The sequence below is a fragment of the Strix aluco genome, chromosome 17, assembly GCF_031877795.1.
Source record: "Strix aluco isolate bStrAlu1 chromosome 17, bStrAlu1.hap1, whole genome shotgun sequence".
In the NCBI taxonomy this organism is placed as follows: domain Eukaryota; kingdom Metazoa; phylum Chordata; class Aves; order Strigiformes; family Strigidae; genus Strix; species Strix aluco.
The window spans coordinates 14,763,771-14,783,743 of record NC_133947.1 but is presented as its reverse complement, the minus strand read 5'-3'; the positions used below and the strand labels follow the sequence as shown (position 1 = coordinate 14,783,743).

The 19,973-nt window shown below is 46.7% G+C and overlaps 1 protein-coding gene across 3 annotated transcripts in view; it reads right to left on the bottom strand.

The window, feature by feature from the left end:
- The window catches only part of TOX2 (TOX high mobility group box family member 2), a 154,463-nt gene that overhangs the window by 96,230 nt on the left and 38,260 nt on the right, over window positions 1-19,973 (bottom strand). The window contains exon 1 of one of the 3 annotated variants that reach the window (XM_074843362.1): window positions 3,721-3,743. The exons of the other annotated variants lie outside the window; for them this stretch is intronic. Coding sequence (XP_074699463.1) covers window positions 3,721-3,732 — 12 coding nt within the window. The 5' untranslated portion in view covers window positions 3,733-3,743. Of the gene's footprint in view, window positions 1-3,720; window positions 3,744-19,973 lie in introns of those variants that run through there. 3 annotated transcript variants of the gene reach the window in all.

The window sequence follows — 19,973 nt, the reverse complement described above, 5'->3', positions numbered from 1 at the left end:
AAACTGCCCAAATTCCTGCCAACTCTGACAACAAAGGCATGCTGCCAAATGAATGCCAGCAAGCTGACTTCGTCTGCAGGTGACATGAGCTCCAACCCAAAGCAAGGGGAGCACAGGCATGACCCAATCTTGTGCCATAGGAGGTGGCTTTGCCGGGCACCGATGGATGAGCACACGGTTGCTGTCAACCCCTTTCAGGCAGGGAGTCCCAAGGGAATCCAGGTGATGGGCACAGAGCTGTGACTCCACAGCAGCTCCTCTCCACGGGACATGCTACCGTGTATTTTGGGTCCAAGCTAGAGATACAAGGAGAATTTTATTCTGTGAGAAAACACCCTCCAAAATTTAGTTTTTCATGGAGAATTTACTTAAAAATACAATTCTTTTACTACAGCTCTTCCAGGGGAGCTGTAGCTGGCACCGCAGCTCCAGAGGCAGAGCACCGCTGTGCATCCACCAGCCTGTACGGGGAGCTGAGCACAGGCTTGATTCAGATGATGTCCTACGAAGCACTTTTTTTATTTTTATTGCTTTTCTAGACTCACTTTGGTTTGTTATTTTTGCAATACAATGTTATTCTCAAGCCTGTAAATGTGCCCAGAGGTCACACAGGTCCCATGTTAGTAAGATGAAAATGAATAAGAAAAATAAATGCATGCTGCAAGCTGGGACAGACCCCAAAGCAAAGTAGCTGTGTGATCTCTGGCTCTGTGCAAACGTGGAGAATAAATGTTTGTCAACTGGGAAGGACCCAGTGGAAAGAAACACAACCTCCTGCCAAGATTCAGAGAAGGTGTTACTTTCTCATGGATGGCATTGCCAGCTTGTACAATTTTATTATGAATCTCATCACATCCTTTTATTTCCTGAGAGTCATGAGCTGAGATGAAAACCTCCACTCTGTAAGAAATATGTTGGCAGCGCTCATACCAGGAACGGCCTCAATGATACCTGCAAGATCTCAGAAATCTTCCAAACTTCTTATTTCATTTTATTTTATTCTAAGTGTGGTGGGTTTGGGGTTTGGGGTTTTTTTTTGGTTGGTTTGGTTTGGGTTTTCTTTGAGGGGTCTTACCTGAATTTTAACACTCATTGTTGGCAATACTAGACCAGAGCATCTTCAAGTCCACTGAGGATCTGGAGCTTTTAAAAAGTAACCTCTTAATGTAAATCCAGTGGCAACTAAAAGCCATCATCATCAAGGAGCTATTAAATGCCCAGTGAAGAACGAATTGGATGCTTCCAGTGATTCCTACTGCTCAGAGCTGTAGGCACTTGCCTCTCGGTTTTGCCTCCTTGTGCCAGGACCCAGGAGACGGGCAGCAGGTCTCACGACAACCTCATTTCCAAACTGGGTGCAGTGGGGATATCCCCTTTCACAGGAGATGCTTGGGATGTAGCTGGTTTCAGTGTCCAGCAAGCTACACCTCAGCCACCACTAGCATCAAGACCCACAATAATGCCATGCAACAAATGCCTTTAAGTGTTTAGTGAATAAGTTAGGATACAAGAAAACTTGCATAACACAGTCAATGCCATATTTAATACTCCCCATTAAAAAAAAAATATTATTATTGCAGCCCATGTGTTGCTGGGGTTTATTTAGCTGCCTCCGATGGCACCCTACCCACCATGCGGAAATAAACTCTTCTTGAGGAAATTTTGCAGAAGTATCTTTTTCCACAATTAATTTTTATCAGGCAAGCATTATTTGAGCAGCATAACCACATTCTGCTGCATTTTGGCCATGGTATTTCCACATCTCCATGATGCTGCTCCTGCACAGCGTGAGGCACACCTGCACGCCAGGCTCAGCCCTATGGGCGCGCTGGGCACCAACACTCAACCACCCCGACGCTGGCAAGGATCATCTTTGCCAGCACACATCTCTACCACATCCACGGGATGTGAAATATTCGCTTCAGCCTGGCCCTTGTCAGCGCTGCTGCCTGCAGAGCTGCCGCTGTGATTTCCTATAGGAGTAATTTAGCATCACACTTCTTCAGGGAATACATCGCTGAGGTTAGCTTAATCTCTTTAACTGCAGTTTCCCCATTAAGGTCTTTACACAACCTCTGGCCCAAAGTGATCTACTTAGCATTATTTATTTGTCTGCTGAAATGCTTGGATAGCCCCTCAGTTGATCCTGTCAAAGAGGGTCAAAAGTTCAGCAATAGATTTACAACCCCCCCAGGACCCTCCTGGGAGGGAAGCTCTGCATCTCCCTCCTGGCCACCACGTGGCCGCCCAGGCTGGCCACGCTCTGCAATTTGCTTCAGGACAAATGTCATTAAAAGAGAGCACAGCACCACAGCAGGTGTCAGTGGCAGTACATCCTGTAACGGGCTGCACAGCTGAGCATCTGCAAGTCACCTGGGCTTCGCAGGGGCTGGGTTTTCTGCATGCAGTCATCTATTATCCTAGGATGGAATCAGATTGATACAGATGAAGTCTTAAGGCTTAAAACCATATAGTAAAACGTGGTTTGGTTGGTTGGGTTGTTTCAAGAACAATTTACAAATAGGATAAAAGCTAATAACAGTTATTTTTCAAACATACCAGAAGCAGGAAACTACTGCAGAGCTGGTGGTGCCAAGGACTGCCCAAGGTACTGTAGAGACTGTCAAGAAACTAAAACCAAGTGGGAAAGTCAGAAATGATCTGCACTGGCTTGGACACTGATGGAGTTCCCAAACTGGAGCATCTTCCTGGGAAAGACCCATCTGAGTAGCTTTCACACTGGGACAGCCAGCAGGGAAAAATATAAAACAAACCAACAAAATCCTAAGGAAGCCTCATGGCCAAGCGGCATTCACCCACCTGCTCTAAAGCGATGCAAGGTCACAAACGTGGTGCACAGACCACCCCTCTGCTCCGAAACAGATGGGAGTGGCAAGGGGAAGGTGTCAGACCAGCAGGTCTGACCCCCTCAGTGTGAAACCATCTGGAGCTGAACACCCCACCAAGGCAGCAGAGAGAGACCTGAGGTGAGGGACAGTGTGCCTCGCAGCCTGCTTCAGTGTCTGCTGAAGGGTCAACAAGCACCTAGAGAAGGTGAAACAATCTCTCTGGTCTTCTCACAAGGTTCCTCAAAAAACCCCTCTAAAAACCGACCCCAGCTTGCCATGGGACAAAAGGGAAGGTCCTCTTGCTCACAGCCAGCGAAAAGACACCCATGAGGTTTTAGCAAGAGGAGGATCATGGTCCATGATCCATCTGCACTAAAATCTATCCAGTTCATAATATAAGTGATCTAGAAGGATTCAAGTTTATTAACGAGACAAAAATTATTCAGCCTAGCCAAAACTAAAAGTGACTTTGAATGGCTTTGCATTAAGACTCTCGCAATACTTAAGTGGCAGTGAGGAAATGGAAGATTAAATTTAATGTCAATAAATGCAAAGTAATGCACTGGAGAAAAGCAATCCTAACAATACAGACATGACAATGAGCCCTAAAATAGCTGTTACTGTCCAGAAGAGAAACTGTGCATTCGTTCTGGAGAGTTTAATTCCAACTTTTGCTCAGTCCTCAGCAGCTGCCAAAACTGCCATTCAAGTTTTAGAAGCAATTAGAAAAAGAACAAAGCATAAAAGATCAAACACTATTTTACCATCTGTACAGTTAGGAGAAGGAGAGAGGGCAATTGCAGGGAAGAACCAAGGTGTGGAATGGTGTACATGGATGAGGAAAAGAAGTGATAGATATAGAGGGACTCACAGAGATGTACATGAAGTCATGAGGTGAGAACAGGGAACGGCTCTTCTCTGGTTCTCATAGCCTAAAACCAAGGAGGCAGACACCAAAATCATTAGCTGTTCATACAGGGCCCAACAGCAAAACCTGTTGCTGCAGGATGCTGTGGCCAAGAAGGATCCAGAATAGCAACTGGACTAATTCGAGGGGAATAGCAAATCCAAACCACTGAGCTCAAGCTGAGCTCAGACCTGCTGGAAGCTCTGTGGGTAGATGTAATCTCATTAGATAATAGGAAAACCATTTTCCAGTATGTGGGTGGTCAAATATTAGACCATGAGGTTGTGGGATCTCCATCCCTGGAGATACTCAGAGCTCAGCTGGACCAGGTGCTGTGCAACATCATCTGGTTGGCCCAGCTTTCTTGGGGGCTTGGGACGCACAGACGTCCCTCCCAGCCATCAGTATTTGGTGTCTGGGTGCTTCTGTGATAGGTGATCATGCGATGCCTACCCAGACAGCCACACAGACCTCCACCCCAAGAGCACCTCCAGCATCCCCTTTTATTCTCCTGTACTTGAAGCTAGAGAGGTCTTGAATGCCACCACTATTCAAGCAAGAGCATTCATTTATCTAAGAGACTGGCTGGTTTTCTGTGAACGTTGCACACAAAATTATTGTTACTACATTATTTGGGGGGAATGAGGACTTAAATTCATTTACCTGGACCTTTCAGAGCCTGCAAAGGAGTTCAAGCTCTTCACATACACACACAAAAAAATCCATCCACTGAAAGCTACAGGGAGCAGCAGAATTTAGTCTTAAGACTGACATGGAAATAGATTAATTTTTTTTCCCATTTCATATTCTAATTACAATTCTTCTCCCCCTACTATTTTCTGTTCTCATTACAGTCTTAAAATTGCTCTGCAAATTCTGTACCTTATTCTGCTCTTCCTACCATCTTTGTCATGGAAATGAGAAACAGAATGTATAAGCATGAAAATATTGTCGAGATCAAAATTCTGCTTAACCCTTTCGTGTGCAATTCCGAAAAGAAGTGAAAGCAGCACAGACCAGCTAATCCTCCATCCAGCCTCCTCTCCTCCTCCCAGCTACAGCAAGGGAGAAGCAGGATGCTCAGAGAAACGCACTATTAATTTAAAGGCCAAAGTTGCTCATGCTTACATCTTCGCTGTGCATGGAGGCAGGGTTGGATTTTTTCAACTTTGCAGGTTTTGCCCCTGAGGGCAGATCTTGATCTAATACACTTTGATCATATTCAGATGACTGCGTTTGTTTTTTAGCTTTCAGTCTGCCAAGCACCCTGATGTAACGCTGGCTGGAAGAGGCGCTGTATGGTGCTTCCCACAGCCCTGGGACATCTCCATCCTCCTCCTCTCCGGTGGTGCAGATAGCTCACCAGAGCTGCAGCTTTGGCCAGACCAAACCCTTCCTGATTTTCCTCAAAGTTTGGGCAGCACACCCCTGCTTTCACCCATGACCTCTCCAGCCCATCGCTGACCACGCTCAAACGTTATTTTGCAAGATACGATCACACCGATGTAGCTGCAAGACTCCGGCACGTACATCACTTCCTTTTCGAAAACAAACAACAAGCACATCCTGCGTTGTTTACCACACTTACGCAGGTGCTTGAGGAGTTTATCTGAAAAAAAAAAAAAAATAAATATCAGGCCCTGGCTAAGCTAGTCCTTCTCTGGTTAGCAGCTGAGTAACCAGGAGAGCCAAAGGCACCAGCACACACTGTAAGTGCCTGGTGCCCTGTGCGCTGTTGGGGAGGGAGGAAGGTAAATGAATGCAGCACATTTCCTGGCACTGGGCTGGTGTGTAGACAGTCTGAAACAAATACAGTAAGTGATAATGAGACTTAACTGCACTGCCTGCTTCACTGGTAACACTTGTAATTCACAGGAAACTGAGAGAGGCAGAAAACATACAAAGATCTAAAAGAAGCTGCGGAGGTTCTGTGCAAGAACTGTGCCAGTGTCAAAGGCACCTAGAAACATTGTTTTTTGCAAGATAAAACTTCAGGGTTGAGATAAAAATAGAGCTTATACCTGTCTGTCTTGGAAGCAGCTACCAGCGTGGCTCTGCTCTGACAGTCTTTTATGGAGATGCTGATTTTGACAGCAGAACAACAGCCCTCACTGCAACCAGAGGTACCACTGAAGAGGGGCTACATGTGGCCACCACCGCCAAGAGCTGAGGAAGCATGGGAGCAGTCGGGAAGAAAAAGCCTTAAACCAGAAAATTTTCCCATCCTATAATTTTGTCCCCCTGGCCCAGGGAGCGAGCAGGGACCCTGCCTGGGCAGCGATGCTTGGACACACACCCAAGCCCGGAGCTGAAAGCGAATGCCCAGGCTGAATAAAAGCAATTCCCCGGCAAGGAGAGGGGCAGTGGGAGCGAGCAGAGGGAGCAGCTGCTGCCACAGCAGCCCAGCACCAGCAGTCGCTGTGGTTACACCAGGTCTGATGTACACGCACCGCGCGGGAATAATTTTGGAAATCTCTATTTATCTTTTCTCAACTGCAGAGTAAATAAATAAATAAGTACCCGAGTGCACGTGGCAGAGAGGAAGAGAGCTGTCAGAGGAGTGATACAAAGATTGCTTAAAGCTATTAACTTTTTAAGCTCATGTATTACGCTTCTGATCCCGATGTCTTGTTGACAGCTGTCAGGTTAACAACCTGACTCCCAAATATCTCCTAACTCACTCCAAAAATCTCCAAAAATCACAGGTGCTACTCAATTGCCATTCAAGAAGAAGAATAGTATCTTTAATTCTCTCTATGGCCGCTGTTCCTTCAGGAAAGGCAGCCTGAAGCACAGCTCAGAGCACACACTATTTACTTGCAAGTGCAGCCAGGTACTTCACTAAACACTTCCACCATTTCAAGCTTTGCCCCGCTAGTGAAAGAAAAGCACATCTCTGCCCCGCAGAATTCAAGATCATGGTTTTTTTATCTTCTGTTGCAAAGTCAAGGGAGAAGAATAATTGATTTCAAGACAACTTTGGTGAGAATGGGGAGTGTTATGCAAAAACAGCTAGTCAGGAGGAAAAAAAAAAAAAAATCAGAGAGCTTCCACGTTAGTCATTTAGAGAGTAGTTTCCAACACACAAATATTTGGCACTGGTGAAAACCTGCCTTCCGTGGTTCTGCACTCAACTGTGTATGCAAATAACTCTTGCAGCGGTGTATAGTATGACTTGCAAAAAAAATGGGCTGACAAAGTACAATCCATTTCACAATTTTACCTTAGACATTTGGACATGTTCATGATTAGAAAAAAAAACCAAGCCTAATGAAAAGTGAGATCTCCTTTAAAGACGAAAAATCCCCCAAAACCAAGGATAGGAAGGTAATTTCTGAAATTACATCCTGGAAGTCTAAGAGCATCTTCACTGCCCACTTTTCATACATCAGTATAGCTCACTGCGTTTTTCCCTCTCTTACTTGGTCCTGTCTCCATTAAATCATAGACTCCATGTGCATCTTCTGTAAGTGTTTTTACATCACCTAACTAGATCCTCATCCTAGCTAGAGCGAGGAAGGTCCAATGTAAACAAATAATGAAGGATAACGCAGCACACAGTTTCCCATATCAGAGAACTGGCTTATCCCACCAGCATCACAACCCTGTCACTCTTTCTAAACCCACACAATCAAATCGACGGGACTGCTCACACCCCAATGTGCATTTTGACGTACAGAGGACAATGGTGAGCTTGTCCCAGCACACTTGGTCACTGTGCCACAGGAAGGATGTGCCAGGGGCACCCAAAGCCCCATGCTGAGACATCAGGGAGCAGAGGGAGTTTGTGCAAACCTCCTCACTCTTCAGATGAAAGTCTCTCGTAGGCTTGAAGGTGGCCAAATTTCAGACCCCTACTCTGCCAGAAAGAGCATTGTCTCCAGCACCTGGGTCTTCTCTTAACTATGATGCTGATGATGCTGCCTTTTAACAAAAATTGCAATTACCCACTTAAAGTGCAGTGAGCCCCCCAAGCCATTCCAGTAGCTTGTGCTGCACTCAGGGGACCCCACTGCCATCCACAACCCCAACTTATCACCCCATCCCCTCCTGTGGTGGAAGCAAAGGAGCAACACTGGATTTTCATCACCAGATTTGTCACTGAGGCATCATTGTGGAGCCAAGCAGATAGGGAGAACACAGCCAAGCACTGCCTCAGAGGCTGCGAGCTGAGCAAGCCACTTGGGGAAAAATACCAAAAAAGCCTCATAATTCTGACCTCTGGAAAAAAAAAAGCAATTTTACTGGAAGCTTGGTGTAAGGAGCAGTTGAAACACACTCCCAAGCAGTGATGGGCTGATGCAGGGCTGGGAGGGGGAGCTCTGCCCTTGGTGGTGACCCCAGCAGCGTGCTACGTGGTTGGGTTAAATAACCCAACGCTGCGGCTGCTCCGACCGCACAGTCCCACGTCTGTGAGAACAACAAAACCCCACGGGGCGGCAGGTGCAGCGGGTCAGGAGCAGGGTCGTGAACACACAGCCGTGCTCAGGCCACAGGCGCCCAGCGCCGCTGCGAAGTCGGAGGCTGGAGCCAAAATCCGTTGGCTGAAAGGTCGCAGGGAGACAACTCGGAGCTTTGCAGATGCTCCATGCACAAGTTGCCAACACAGCACCGGTGCTGCGACTTCACACGCCGGAGACTCGAGACATGCAAAACCCATGGTTTTAGAGAATCTGAAGCTCAGCAACATTTCACACAGGCAATAAAATCACATCGGAAAGGTACCTCCACAGGCAGCATTACCACATCCTTGTACGTCCTATTTTATGAAGTGCTGAGCTAGGTTTGTCAAAGCTGTTGGGCTGCATTTCCAGGGGTTGTGCATCTACTGCCCCAGCCTCGATTCCCCACCAGGTTCACTCGTCACATCCAAAGCTGGTACCACTTCATACCCAACCTCAACTTCTGGTTATTAAAAAAACCAACAAACCATCCCTCCCAAGCCCTTCCACTTTCAGCCTGTTTATTTTTTTTTTTTTTGAGACCTCTGTTCATCTTATTAATCTTTCCAGCAAATTTTACTGCTGCGTAACTTTTTTTCATTAGTGCAAGCAGGTAGTTCATGCTTACTGCAGCCAAGATGGCCTCAAGTTTACTTATTAAAATATACACCTTAGCATGGAAAATTCACAACATCTTAAAAAGACAGTTGAAAACTCATTAAAATTAATGAAACTAATCAGAGGCACCTGATTATTATTATTATGCCCCTGCTTCACTGTAAATAATTGAATAAAGATATTATTACTACTATTATTACTATTATAAACCCCAACAAGAAGTTTAAAGCATGTTGATGAGAAAGAGAAAAAGCAGTTTTGCCCAACTAATTAATGACTTAAATAAAAATAAACAAAGGGAGTCTTCCTGATTTTAGCAAAGTCCTGCCTTTTTCCAAGCAGTTAAAAGCAAGACTGACAGCTTTATAGATAGGGAAATGGGCAGATAAGATAAACACACACAATACAAACTTGTCCAAAGCTTTTACAGTCTTTCTCTGCACCACTTCCAGCTCATTAAATTACAGTATTACTATAGATTTGCCACAAAATTATCTTTTATCTCAGCTTCTTTTAAAGCTATTTGGCATTTGCTAGTATTTTCTATTATAAATCTAATTGCAGATTCCAAACAGACAAGGGCTCATTAAGCCTTAATTATGCACATGTTGTTTTCAACAAACATTTTCATTTGGACTGCTGTGAGCTGTAATTGTTCAGAAGGCACCGCAGCCTCCGATTACCCATTTTCCTGGGATGGCAAAAGCTACTTTCAAGTAGGTCACGGCTTGGCTGAACAAACCATTTGCAACCTGTGGAGTCTGGGTTGTGCTGCTCCAGCGGGAATGCCGGCAGGGCGGCATCGCCTCGCTCTGGGGAGCCGCCAGAAGCCACCGGGATTCCCCCTGTGCCGGTACCTGCCCGCGCTGAGCCCCGCTTGTGGGGTTAACCATGCCTGGCTTGGGCAGGTGGGGGAGCAGGGGGGAGCCCTGGGCACAGGATGGGAAACGGGACATGGCCACCCCTCCTGGGGAGCAAAGCCAGCAGGCACGATGGGCAAACAGCACGGGGAGGTGCTGCTCGCCTTCGGCTCCCGTCGGGAAGCAGGACTCCTGCTCAGGTACCTCTGAGGGTGCTGCCGTCTCAGCCCAGCATCTGCACATGTTCTGCCCAGCAGCCCAACAGCATCCCTAGCCCCTCGTCCAGCCACACTGCGCAGCATCGCCACAAGCACCACAGGACACAAACGTTTCAGTCCATCCAAAACTATGTAAGGGTGGAGGGGAGCCCTTTTCACTTCTTCTTGGAGCCACGGTTATGTTTGCACTCTGAAATAAGAAATAACCCACATGAACAGTCGAGTTTTTATTAGAAGTTCAGGCTTCCTTCTAACAGCACAAAAACTGCATCTGCTCAGACCGCAGCAGTGTTACCAGAGCAGACATAAGCTGCAGGATGACAACATCAAAGTCCTGGGTCCTTCCAACTTCACCCACTCCCGTGACTCCCAGGCCACGGTGCCCGGGTTAGCAGAGCGCAGCTCTGACCCATCCCATCTCTCTGGTGAAGGGAGTCATTGCGTGCAAACCTCAGCAGCCTCCCCTGAGCCTCTTTAGAGGAGAAAAAGCTCCTTCTAATAAATAATTTCCCATTCAATTAAGGTTTAGGGCTCCAAAGGTAGGCTGGAGGTGCTGGTTGCTGCTGGACTCAGAAGTTTGGCAAGTTTTAGCACTGCTGGAAACAGCAAGGTCATAATACAATCTAGCCCAAAATCCCTCTGGACAGGCATCTAATATACTACCTTGGGACAAGAGAGGTGGCCAGAACAGGCCTCCTTACATTAAGAAATCAGTATCCCTCTTCTTCACGTTTCCTTCCCTCTTCTCAGTGCAGGAGATGACAAATTCTCTGCCATGTCTCAAAGACTGATGTTGCACTGTCAGAAGGAAAATGTGTCAGAGTAAGCATGAAATCTTTTGGCCTTGCCTTTGAAAAAGACAACTTTTCAAGCAATAGTTTGACCTAGAAAGGTTTTCTAGGTCATTTTGACTTGGCATGTATATGTCTGCCCTACTAAATCTAACACAATAAAATTACAGAGTTCATTTCAACCTGTCGGTGTCAGATCATTCATAAATTCAGATGCACTATTTACAAAACTACTATTCATATATTCACAAATAAGGTCTCGCTAGGCTCCTTTTGGCAGGGAAGTATTTGCCCTGATCAACATTAACTCACGCTGACAAAGGGAAAATGTAAAAACTCCCTTGACAAGCTGAGTTCCCATTTCTCTCACACAGGCCTTACCCTCAAATCACACAGGATTTATGGCTACACTAGCACTTCCACTGGTGTTGAAATTCTCCAAACTGGCCAGCTTTGCCATGGGGTGGGAACGCCAAAGGCCTGGCCATTCTCATTTGTATGGGTGCAGGTCACTAATCAGCACAGCTGCACTAATGAAGCAAAGGGAAATGTTAGCCACTATCAAGATTCTCGTGCTCCAGCACCCTACATCCCTCCTGCAAAGCCACAGGCACAGCAGTGACAGCAGAGCTGCCACCAGAATGTCCCTGAAGAGTCCGACACGGAGGAGGAAAAGCTTGTGCTTAGTCTGGTGGGACACACAGAGGAGATGAACCTCGGTGGTCGTAGCTGCAATCACCTGCCTGCTCTGGCTGGCAGTCGCAATTCCTGACACCAAAGGGTTTTCTTAACTCCACTTTCATATTTATTGATTCTCATACATAATCCAAGCAATGCCTGTTAAGGAGTAACTGTGAGAGGTATTACAGAGTATTGCTCTCCATGTTTGTGTTGGTCTGGTTGTCAGAGCAGCTGCCTGCGTGGGCTTTATCCTCAGCCTCCCGCAGAGGAGCAAACATCATCTGAAGAACCAAAGGGACTTGAGGGCCTGGTCCTTGCAGGCAGCCCCCCTTGCCATCATGCACTTCCAGCTGGCACACTTGAGGGGTGCTGTGCACTAATCCACAGGCAGCCTCCCCCCAGATAAGCATACTGTCAGCCCTGGAATGGATCCTGGCCCTGAGCACACTTGCAGTCAACACCTTCAAACAGCGGCTGTAAGGCCAGGTACCATGAAGAGCCTGCTGAGCCGGGTACGGAGTCCCACTGCACACCCCCCTGGCTGTCCACCCCATTTGCACCAGCTGGGTTGAGCAGCAGTCACTGTCCCATAACTGGTGTGTTCACGGCACTGCCCACTCCAGTCAGGTACCAGAAAGACTTTACCAAGCACTGCACAAAGGGACAAACCCTTCTGCAGAGAGCTCGTGCTCTCATCTTTGAGACTCATTCTTAATTGCAGGTCAAAACCAGGACAGCCAAGGTGACCAGGTATGCTAGCACAGGGCACAAACAGCAGCATTTCCCTCTTCCTTGGTTGTCATTTCTTGCTGAACCACAGGATCAGAAGTGTATCTCCACAGCACATCTGGCTCAGGGAGGCTGGACCCACCGACCAAACAGCTCACAAAGCAGCAGTTGCCTGCACAGTGCAGCCATGAAGCATGGTCTTGGGCAAGAAGTTGCCCACAAGGTCAAGGCATGGGCAGGAGAAGCCATTTTTCCTTCCCTGTCATTGCAGTGTGGAAGGAGAGGGACCTTCTTACTCATGGCACTCCGCAAGTCTGTGAATGTGATGATGGGGACAACCAGCAGAGCTGTACCTAGTCCTGCTGCTTCCCGAACTGTTGCGATGCCCATCAAGGGCACATGAGGGATGGGTTCCACCTCATGGGCTTCCCCAGCCCGGCTGCTCGAAGCCTTGTGAGGGGTTTCATGGTGTTTCTGTAGGAGGGAAGGATGTGCTGTTAAAACAGATCAAGACATTACACCTCCAGACCCAGGGTTTTAATGATAATACTTGAGTTCAGCTTTAATGTCTTGTGAGATCTTTTTGAACCATGTTTCCAGAGACTGGAACCCTTTGCTTGTGTCCTCATGGTGCCTAAGTCAGACACCTAAAAAAAAACTGCACTTACTGGTTGATAAGATTATTCTCTCATGCCTTCTCTAAAATCATTTAGTGGGGGAGAGTGACTTCCACCGAACAGTCTGCATCCCAATTCTGGTGGTCATGCCAAGATTTCAGGCCCTCCACTGGATATGTTTCATTTATATTTCAGCCGCACCTCTATAAAAGATACAATTTTTTTTTCCCCTTTCAAATTTTTTGTAACTGTTAAGAGAAAAAAATCCTCCTTGTTCTGAACCTACAGGGAGCAGCAAGAACTATATCAGTGCCACGTGGTACAAGAGCCGCAGACTCTGCTTCGGTTAAACTCCATCACATCGATGAAGGTTTTCTTTAGTTGAGTTTGTATTATATAGATATAAGCATCCTGGAGAGATGAAAACACTTAATTTTTTACTGCCTGGCCATAATCTCTCATTTCCCTCGGTTGCCCTGCAACCTGTCCCTCTGCAATCCTCTAACGCTACACGTGCAGCATCTTCTCCACCTGCTAATTATAGGCTTCATTGTGCCAGATAATTCAGCCCCAGTGAGGCTGCAGGGTGGATATGTATCACCAGGCTGCGTTCTGCTGTTGACTACAAAAACAGAAGAATTAATCACCTTCTCTAGTTGGTAACTGGGACCGGACACTCGTGTGCTCATTGGAAAGAAAAACAAGTTTGGTTCCTTTAAACAAAACATAATGAATCTACTAAAGAGCAGAAAGCTCGTAGTTTGTATTTCTTGAAAAACAGTGTATTAACATATAAAGTATAAAAATATGTATATAAAACTTTGCAAGTCATAGCAGAATCAACATGCAGCATGGTCAGATCTGAAGGATGCTGCAAGTGCTGATGCAGCACATGAGCACATGCAACCCCCAGACAAACACTTTATATGCAAATTGCCTTTACCTTTGCTGCCTGCCAGGGCTGTAGTTTCAGTCTGCATGGAAATATTTACTGCCAGCAGCACAGAAACCATCATTTTACTACATCCCTTCCAGCCATCCACCCATCTCTTGGGTCTCAAGAGCAGCCTGGGATATGCTGCCCACCAACCCTGCCTGTATCCGACAGCCCCCCGACCCAGCACAACACCTGGGTGTATTTAAATTATTTTCCTCTTATCCTGGTTTCGGCTGGTATAGAGTTAATTTTCTTTTAGTAGCTGGTACAGTGTGTTTTGGATTTCGTGTAAGAATAATGTTGATAACACTCATGTTTTAGCTGTTGCTAAGTAGCACTTAAGGATTTTTCAGTTTCCTGTGCTCTGCCAGCGAGGAGGTGCACAAGAAGCTGGAAGGGAGCATGGCCAGGAGAGCTGATCCCAACTAGCCAAAGGGATATTCCATACCATAGAACATATAAACCGGGAGAGTTAGCTGGGAGGGGTGGGCTGCTGCTTGGGGACCGTCTGGGTATCAGCCAGCAGGTGGTGAGCAATTGTGTCATGCATCACTTGTTTTCTTCCTTTTTCCTTCCGTTTTATTTCTCTTTTTTGTTACATCCCTTTTCATTATTATTAATTTATTGTTATTATATTTTCGTTTAGTTATTAAACTATTCTTATGTCAATCCACGAGTTTTACTTTTTTTTTTTTTTGGCAATTCTCCTCCCCATCCCACTGTGGGGGGTGAGGGGGAAGGACTGAGCAAGCAGCTGCATAGTGCTTAGTTGCTGTCTGGGCCTAAACCACACCACATCTGAATTGAGAAGTTAGGCTCACTGCCTCCCTCCTGGGGAGTTTATGCTCTCCCACCACTGCTAAGCCACGGTCCGATCAGCCGGCAAAGAGGACAGCATCAGTCGTGCCACCCTGCCCTTCTCCGAGGCTTCCCAGCCAGGGTCTCCAGTGACGTTGGCGAAGAGGGACCGGGACAGGCCCTGCACAGCACCGGGGCACATGATCTCTGAATTCAGACCACCCACCCCAAACATCCCATCAAGACAAGATGTACAGAAGCATTTTATCAACAGTTTAAACTCCAGTTTATGCCACAGCAAGATCATTTTTAGCTTTTCCTCTCCAAGCACAGCCCTTGAGCTAATGGGTCAAAGGAACAGGGAAACACCAGTGGCAGCATCTCCAGTTCAAGGCATATACCAGAGCCAAGCCCTGCTGTGAAATACTGGAAACCTCAGCCTGGAGAAAAGAGCACGTGCTGTAACGCATCCATCGTAAGCAGAAAAGAGGGAGGACTGAGAGCCAAGTGGTGCAGAAGCACAACTCCATGCCAGGAGTAGGAAGCTTTCACAGAAGACCTCGATGGGACTGCTGGAGACACAGGAAAAGCAAAAAGGCTGAATGAGTTTGTTTGCAGCAGCCTTCTCCCCCCCTGCCTCCCAAAGCACAGAGGAGATACCTACATTAACTTCTTTTTAAGTACTAAAGAGATGGTCAGGGACGAGATAGCAGGAGAGGGGATGCAATGGGTCATTCCCAAGGATATGTGTCCCCAGTCACTGCTGGGGCCACAGCAGCTGATTTATTCTTCACATGATGCTCGGCTCCAACAGTCCAGGAGGTCTTGAGAGAGTAAGAAAAAATTTCTAGTGGGTGTTATCTCTGTATCAGGCCCAGCAACAAGCACTGAGCGAGGTTCCTGTATGCACAACTCATGGATGATCTCAATCAACAACTAAAGAATAGGGTGAAACACAGCAGGCGGCAGAGTTGTTGAGGAGGTCAGTCTATCTTCCCCCAGAGACCGTGAGCACTGATTTGTTCAGTCTGCAGATACATGAGGGTTAAGACATTGGCTCCTTCACCTGTCAGACAAAGGTAAAATAGCGTCTGGTTGCTGGAAGTTGAAACCATGAATGTTATTGCCCAAAAGTCCCAAAGGAACCTATAAAATGTCACAGGCATGAAATCACCAGCAAAATCAGCTGCTCTGAAGAAGAGCTCTGGGTTGGCAAACGCTACACATGTTCCTAAGAGAGGCATGGAAAGCAAACCTGCAAATTGGGACAACTTAAGCCTTATTGTAGGGTGAAGAAGACTGGTGACAACAAAACAGACCCAGATCTCTTACATGCGCAAGAGATCATGACGGTCCCGTACCGCAGCACAAGAGCACACTGCATCCGAGAGGGGAAATGGCACTTCTGCAACTCACCCTCAGCGACTGAGGGTTACTGGAGAACTGGCTGCTCAGGCTTTCCAAGGTTTCTTCTCGGAGTTCTCTACAAAGAAAGATGTAAAGTTTTGAACCTATCTTGATTTGAGGTTCGACCCATTTCAATAAAGGTGCATTTTCTTTGCACCAACGTCCACTGGCATGGATCCTCTCAACTAAAATTTCATTTAAACGTAGTTGTTCTGTGAGGAACTGATTTAAGTTCAAATTAATACAAGACTGTTCTCAACTGTGTGAATAGTTCCCATACTAAGCTGCTCTTCGGTTTAACCAAACTGGAGTTTAGATGTGGGTGATGCTGTATGCAGACCCGATGCTGCTGGGGGCCATGACAAGACTAAGCATGCAACTCATTTTTCAAGACGGAAATAATTAACAATATACCAACGGAAGTATTTAACCAGATCTCCTGTTGCTTAATATCTTTATTAATGACCTGGAAACTAGGCTGCACAGTGAAACAAAGTCTGCAGATGAAAAGAACATTATTTAGGTTAATTACAAACGAGGAAGCCTTGGGAATTTCAGAGCCACCTAACCAAGCAGAAGGCAACATCAGAGCAGGAGAAACCCTACGCTGACAAATGCAGAACAGTCCATGGAGGAAGGAGCAGTTTGAAATCCTTTTAGACTTTAGCAGGGTTTAAATTAACTGAACGTTAAGCAATAAGACCAACTATCACATCAACCGCCCCATGCAAACCTCTACTGAAAGCACAGCAATATCAAAATGATAGAGTGCAAAAATAACAGGTCAGAAAATAATAGAGAAAATACTGTAATGTTGTTATCCAAACTGCCAGCACACACTTGCTTCAGGTGCTGAATTCAGCTCCACTCACTCCCTTCTCAGAGGGGAGAGATGGGAAAACAAGGGTAGAAAGATGGGAAAACAAGGCCCTGGGGCAAGAGAGGACATTCGAAACATGGAGATACTTCACGGAAGAAAAATGGGAAAGACCCTGTTTTGTCAAAAAAGGTGGTGGAAGAGACCTGATGACAACATCCAAAATCATTAATTTTGGCAAACCGCTCGATGCAGGGGTGCGAGTTCCCAGCATAGCGGCTGTTCCCGTGCTCCCCTGGGAAAGTGCGGCAGCAGGTGCTGGCCCAGACCCCCAGCACGTGGGGAAAAACTGCTCTAATCTTGCCCGAAAAGGGCTTATTTAGAAACTATCGGTTTCCCCAAAATAATCACACTTATCTCCAGCACAGCAATGAGACGTTTTGTGATGCTCCTGTGAGGAGCGAAGCACGCGTTCCTGCTGGAAGGAGGAACCCTCTGCAAACAAAACTGTGTCCTGCCATTTCAGTTTCATATCTTCAAATAACAAGTTTCATAATGCAGATGCAGCTCCCACTTGGGGCGGGGTCAGAGGCACAAGTGATAGTGAAACAAATCAAGGCTTTGATCACTGAAAGCAGAATTTCACAGAACGCCCGGCTAAAAAAAAAAAATAATACAAAAATATGTATCTCAAAGCAGAATACCTATAGGAAAACAAAAGGGGACAAATTCACCTCTGGCTTTAGATTTGTACCTATGAGAAGTTTCACTCCCCCCACCTAAACAACCAAAAAAACCCCCCCAATCTTTTCAAGCTGGTTCATTTCAGGGCAATAAAATCACATTCTGAGCCAAGAAACATAAAAAACTCATAAGCACTAGAAACCCATCCCTGCTTTGGGTTGTTTTGGGGGCTTTGTTTCCACAGCTGTTTCCTGAGCTTCAAGGAGACAAAGCTCTTCCTTTCCACCAAGCCATGGTGCACCTCAACTGCCTCAACCAGAGGGGCAAAGCCCGGCTAGGAGGGAGGGGAAGAAATCCAGGTGCCCAGCAAGGAGACGTGAAATCCCACTGCAAGGTCCAGCCTCCTGGTGCTCCACACTGGCTGCTCCACCCACCCCAGGTGAGCTGAGCCCAGGCAAGGGAGCCACACACTGTCCTCAGGGACCAGGGAGCTGCTCTGCATCCATATGGTTTTCGTAGTGTGGACAAGGCAATTGTGGTTTCACCAACAACACACAAAAGATGAGCAGAAAATCTGGGTGTATCGCCTCATCCTTTTGTCTTAGCATCATCCACCACCAATGAAGTAACCAGCAGCAGAAACATTTTCCTTCAAAAGGGATGGCACAGATCACAACACCGCCAAAGCTGTGTGCCAAAACACCAGTTCCACTGCTGCCCCACAGCCTGTGGGACAGGACAGACCTCCCCACACCACTAACACCAAGGTCAAGGGACCCAGGGAGAGGGTCCTTGACTGCTGCTCCCTCCCTAGACGCATCCAGCACTGGCGTTGATGGCCACAGGGCTGGGCAATGCTTGGCCAGGCTCATGCAACCTGCCAGGGTGAGGAGCAAGGCCTGAGCCATAGCAAAGAGATTCGGAGAATGCAAGGCAAAAAACCAGATTTTGGCCATTTTGACCAGGTTTCTTTCCCCTCTTCCCCATCTCCCCAAACGGGACAGCTCTTTCAGCATCACCCCAACACCTTGCGCCAAACTGAGCCATCGCAGCAGGGCTTCAGGCATGTGACAACAGCAAAACCAAGGGGCAGGAGGAAATGAGCTGAACGACAGAGCTCCACAGAGCCGAGGCTGCTTGCTGGTTCCTGGTTATTAATGGTTGCATACGCTGCTGCAGTCATAGCAGACTCCTGCCAACTCTGGGTCCAACTTTCCATTAAGCAGTGACTTGAGTATTTTTAACAGACTCTTCTGTTTGAAGATTAAATTTGCAAAAAACAACAAAAACAAAGGCAACCACAAAAAAACAACAAAGCACCAACATCCCAACGAAGCAGCCCCAAGCTCAGAGACTGTTCAGCTCCACAGCAGGTGAAAGCAAAGCCCATGTTTCCAAAAAAAACCAAACCAAAACCAACCTCCTGTCATTCAAATGGTATTTGAAAGTGAATGAGAATGCCAACCAATCAACTCCACGGCAGGATTCAAAGAACAATATATCCAAACCTCAGTGCTGCGGCCAAGAATATATTTGCAATGCAGGAACACTACAGCAGCAGCAACAGAAGCCGTTTGCAAGAGTAAATGAGGTTATTTTGGCAGCAAGGCGGATGTAGCAAACAAGCCACTTTAACTGAATATGGTAAACAGAGATGGAGTGATTATAGCACGAATGAATGTAATAGGGTTCCGAGTTGCTTTGAATTGCCTTGACTGACCACAATATCTGATAAAATGAATGGAAAAAGTTCTGGTTTCCTCTTGCATATAATTGATTATCTTACTGAGATCTACTGTTTTATATACACATACACACACACTCACAGCCCTCTGAAATTCAGTTACTTGGCGATGCTGTCAGAAATAACTCAGAGCAGGAACAGTTAGATGGTATTTATTTTTGTCTGGGGTCACAGACTCCAGAAGTGAGAAAGGATGCAGAGCCCTCTCCCAAAATAAGCATCTTGGAGGTTTGCTTTGAGTAGCTGAGATGTAACTGCTCTGATCCATGTACAGCCAACACAGCTCCTTACTTGCTTTTAAAACAAGATGGGAATAATCCTGGGGCACAGGGTAGGGGAGAGGGGGGAGCATGCTGCGTGCCATTAATCAGATCTACCTCAGGGCTCTGAGAATCAGACCTACCCCAGGGCTCAAAGAAATGCTGGTTTTGATTTATTAAAAAAAAAAAAAAAAAAAAGATGGAAACATGTCATTGGAACTTCCCCAGTGCCAGGAGCTGGCAAAGGAAGATGACAGTGCACAGAAGGAAGTGGCCCTGGTGCAGCCCTCTGCCTGGGGAGGGCTGTGGGATACAGCTGGCTGATGGAGAGGGGTGATTTGGGACTGAGAGGATGGAGAGAGGGGATAGGAGCAATGGGTCCGTGCTCTTTCCTGCCTGCTATTAGGTTCCTCTCGCACAGCTGTGGCACAGGCCAGAAAAGTTTTGCCCAGGCCAGTTTGGATCTTTGCAGCATCCCAGGGCTGCTACCACCTCCACTGCCTCCTGCCCCAGCCACAAAAGGCATCACTCTGCCTTGGCTCTTGCCAGAAGTTATTAAAGAACACAAAGAAAACCAAAACAAGCAACAGAAAACCCAATGGGACCTGCAAGCT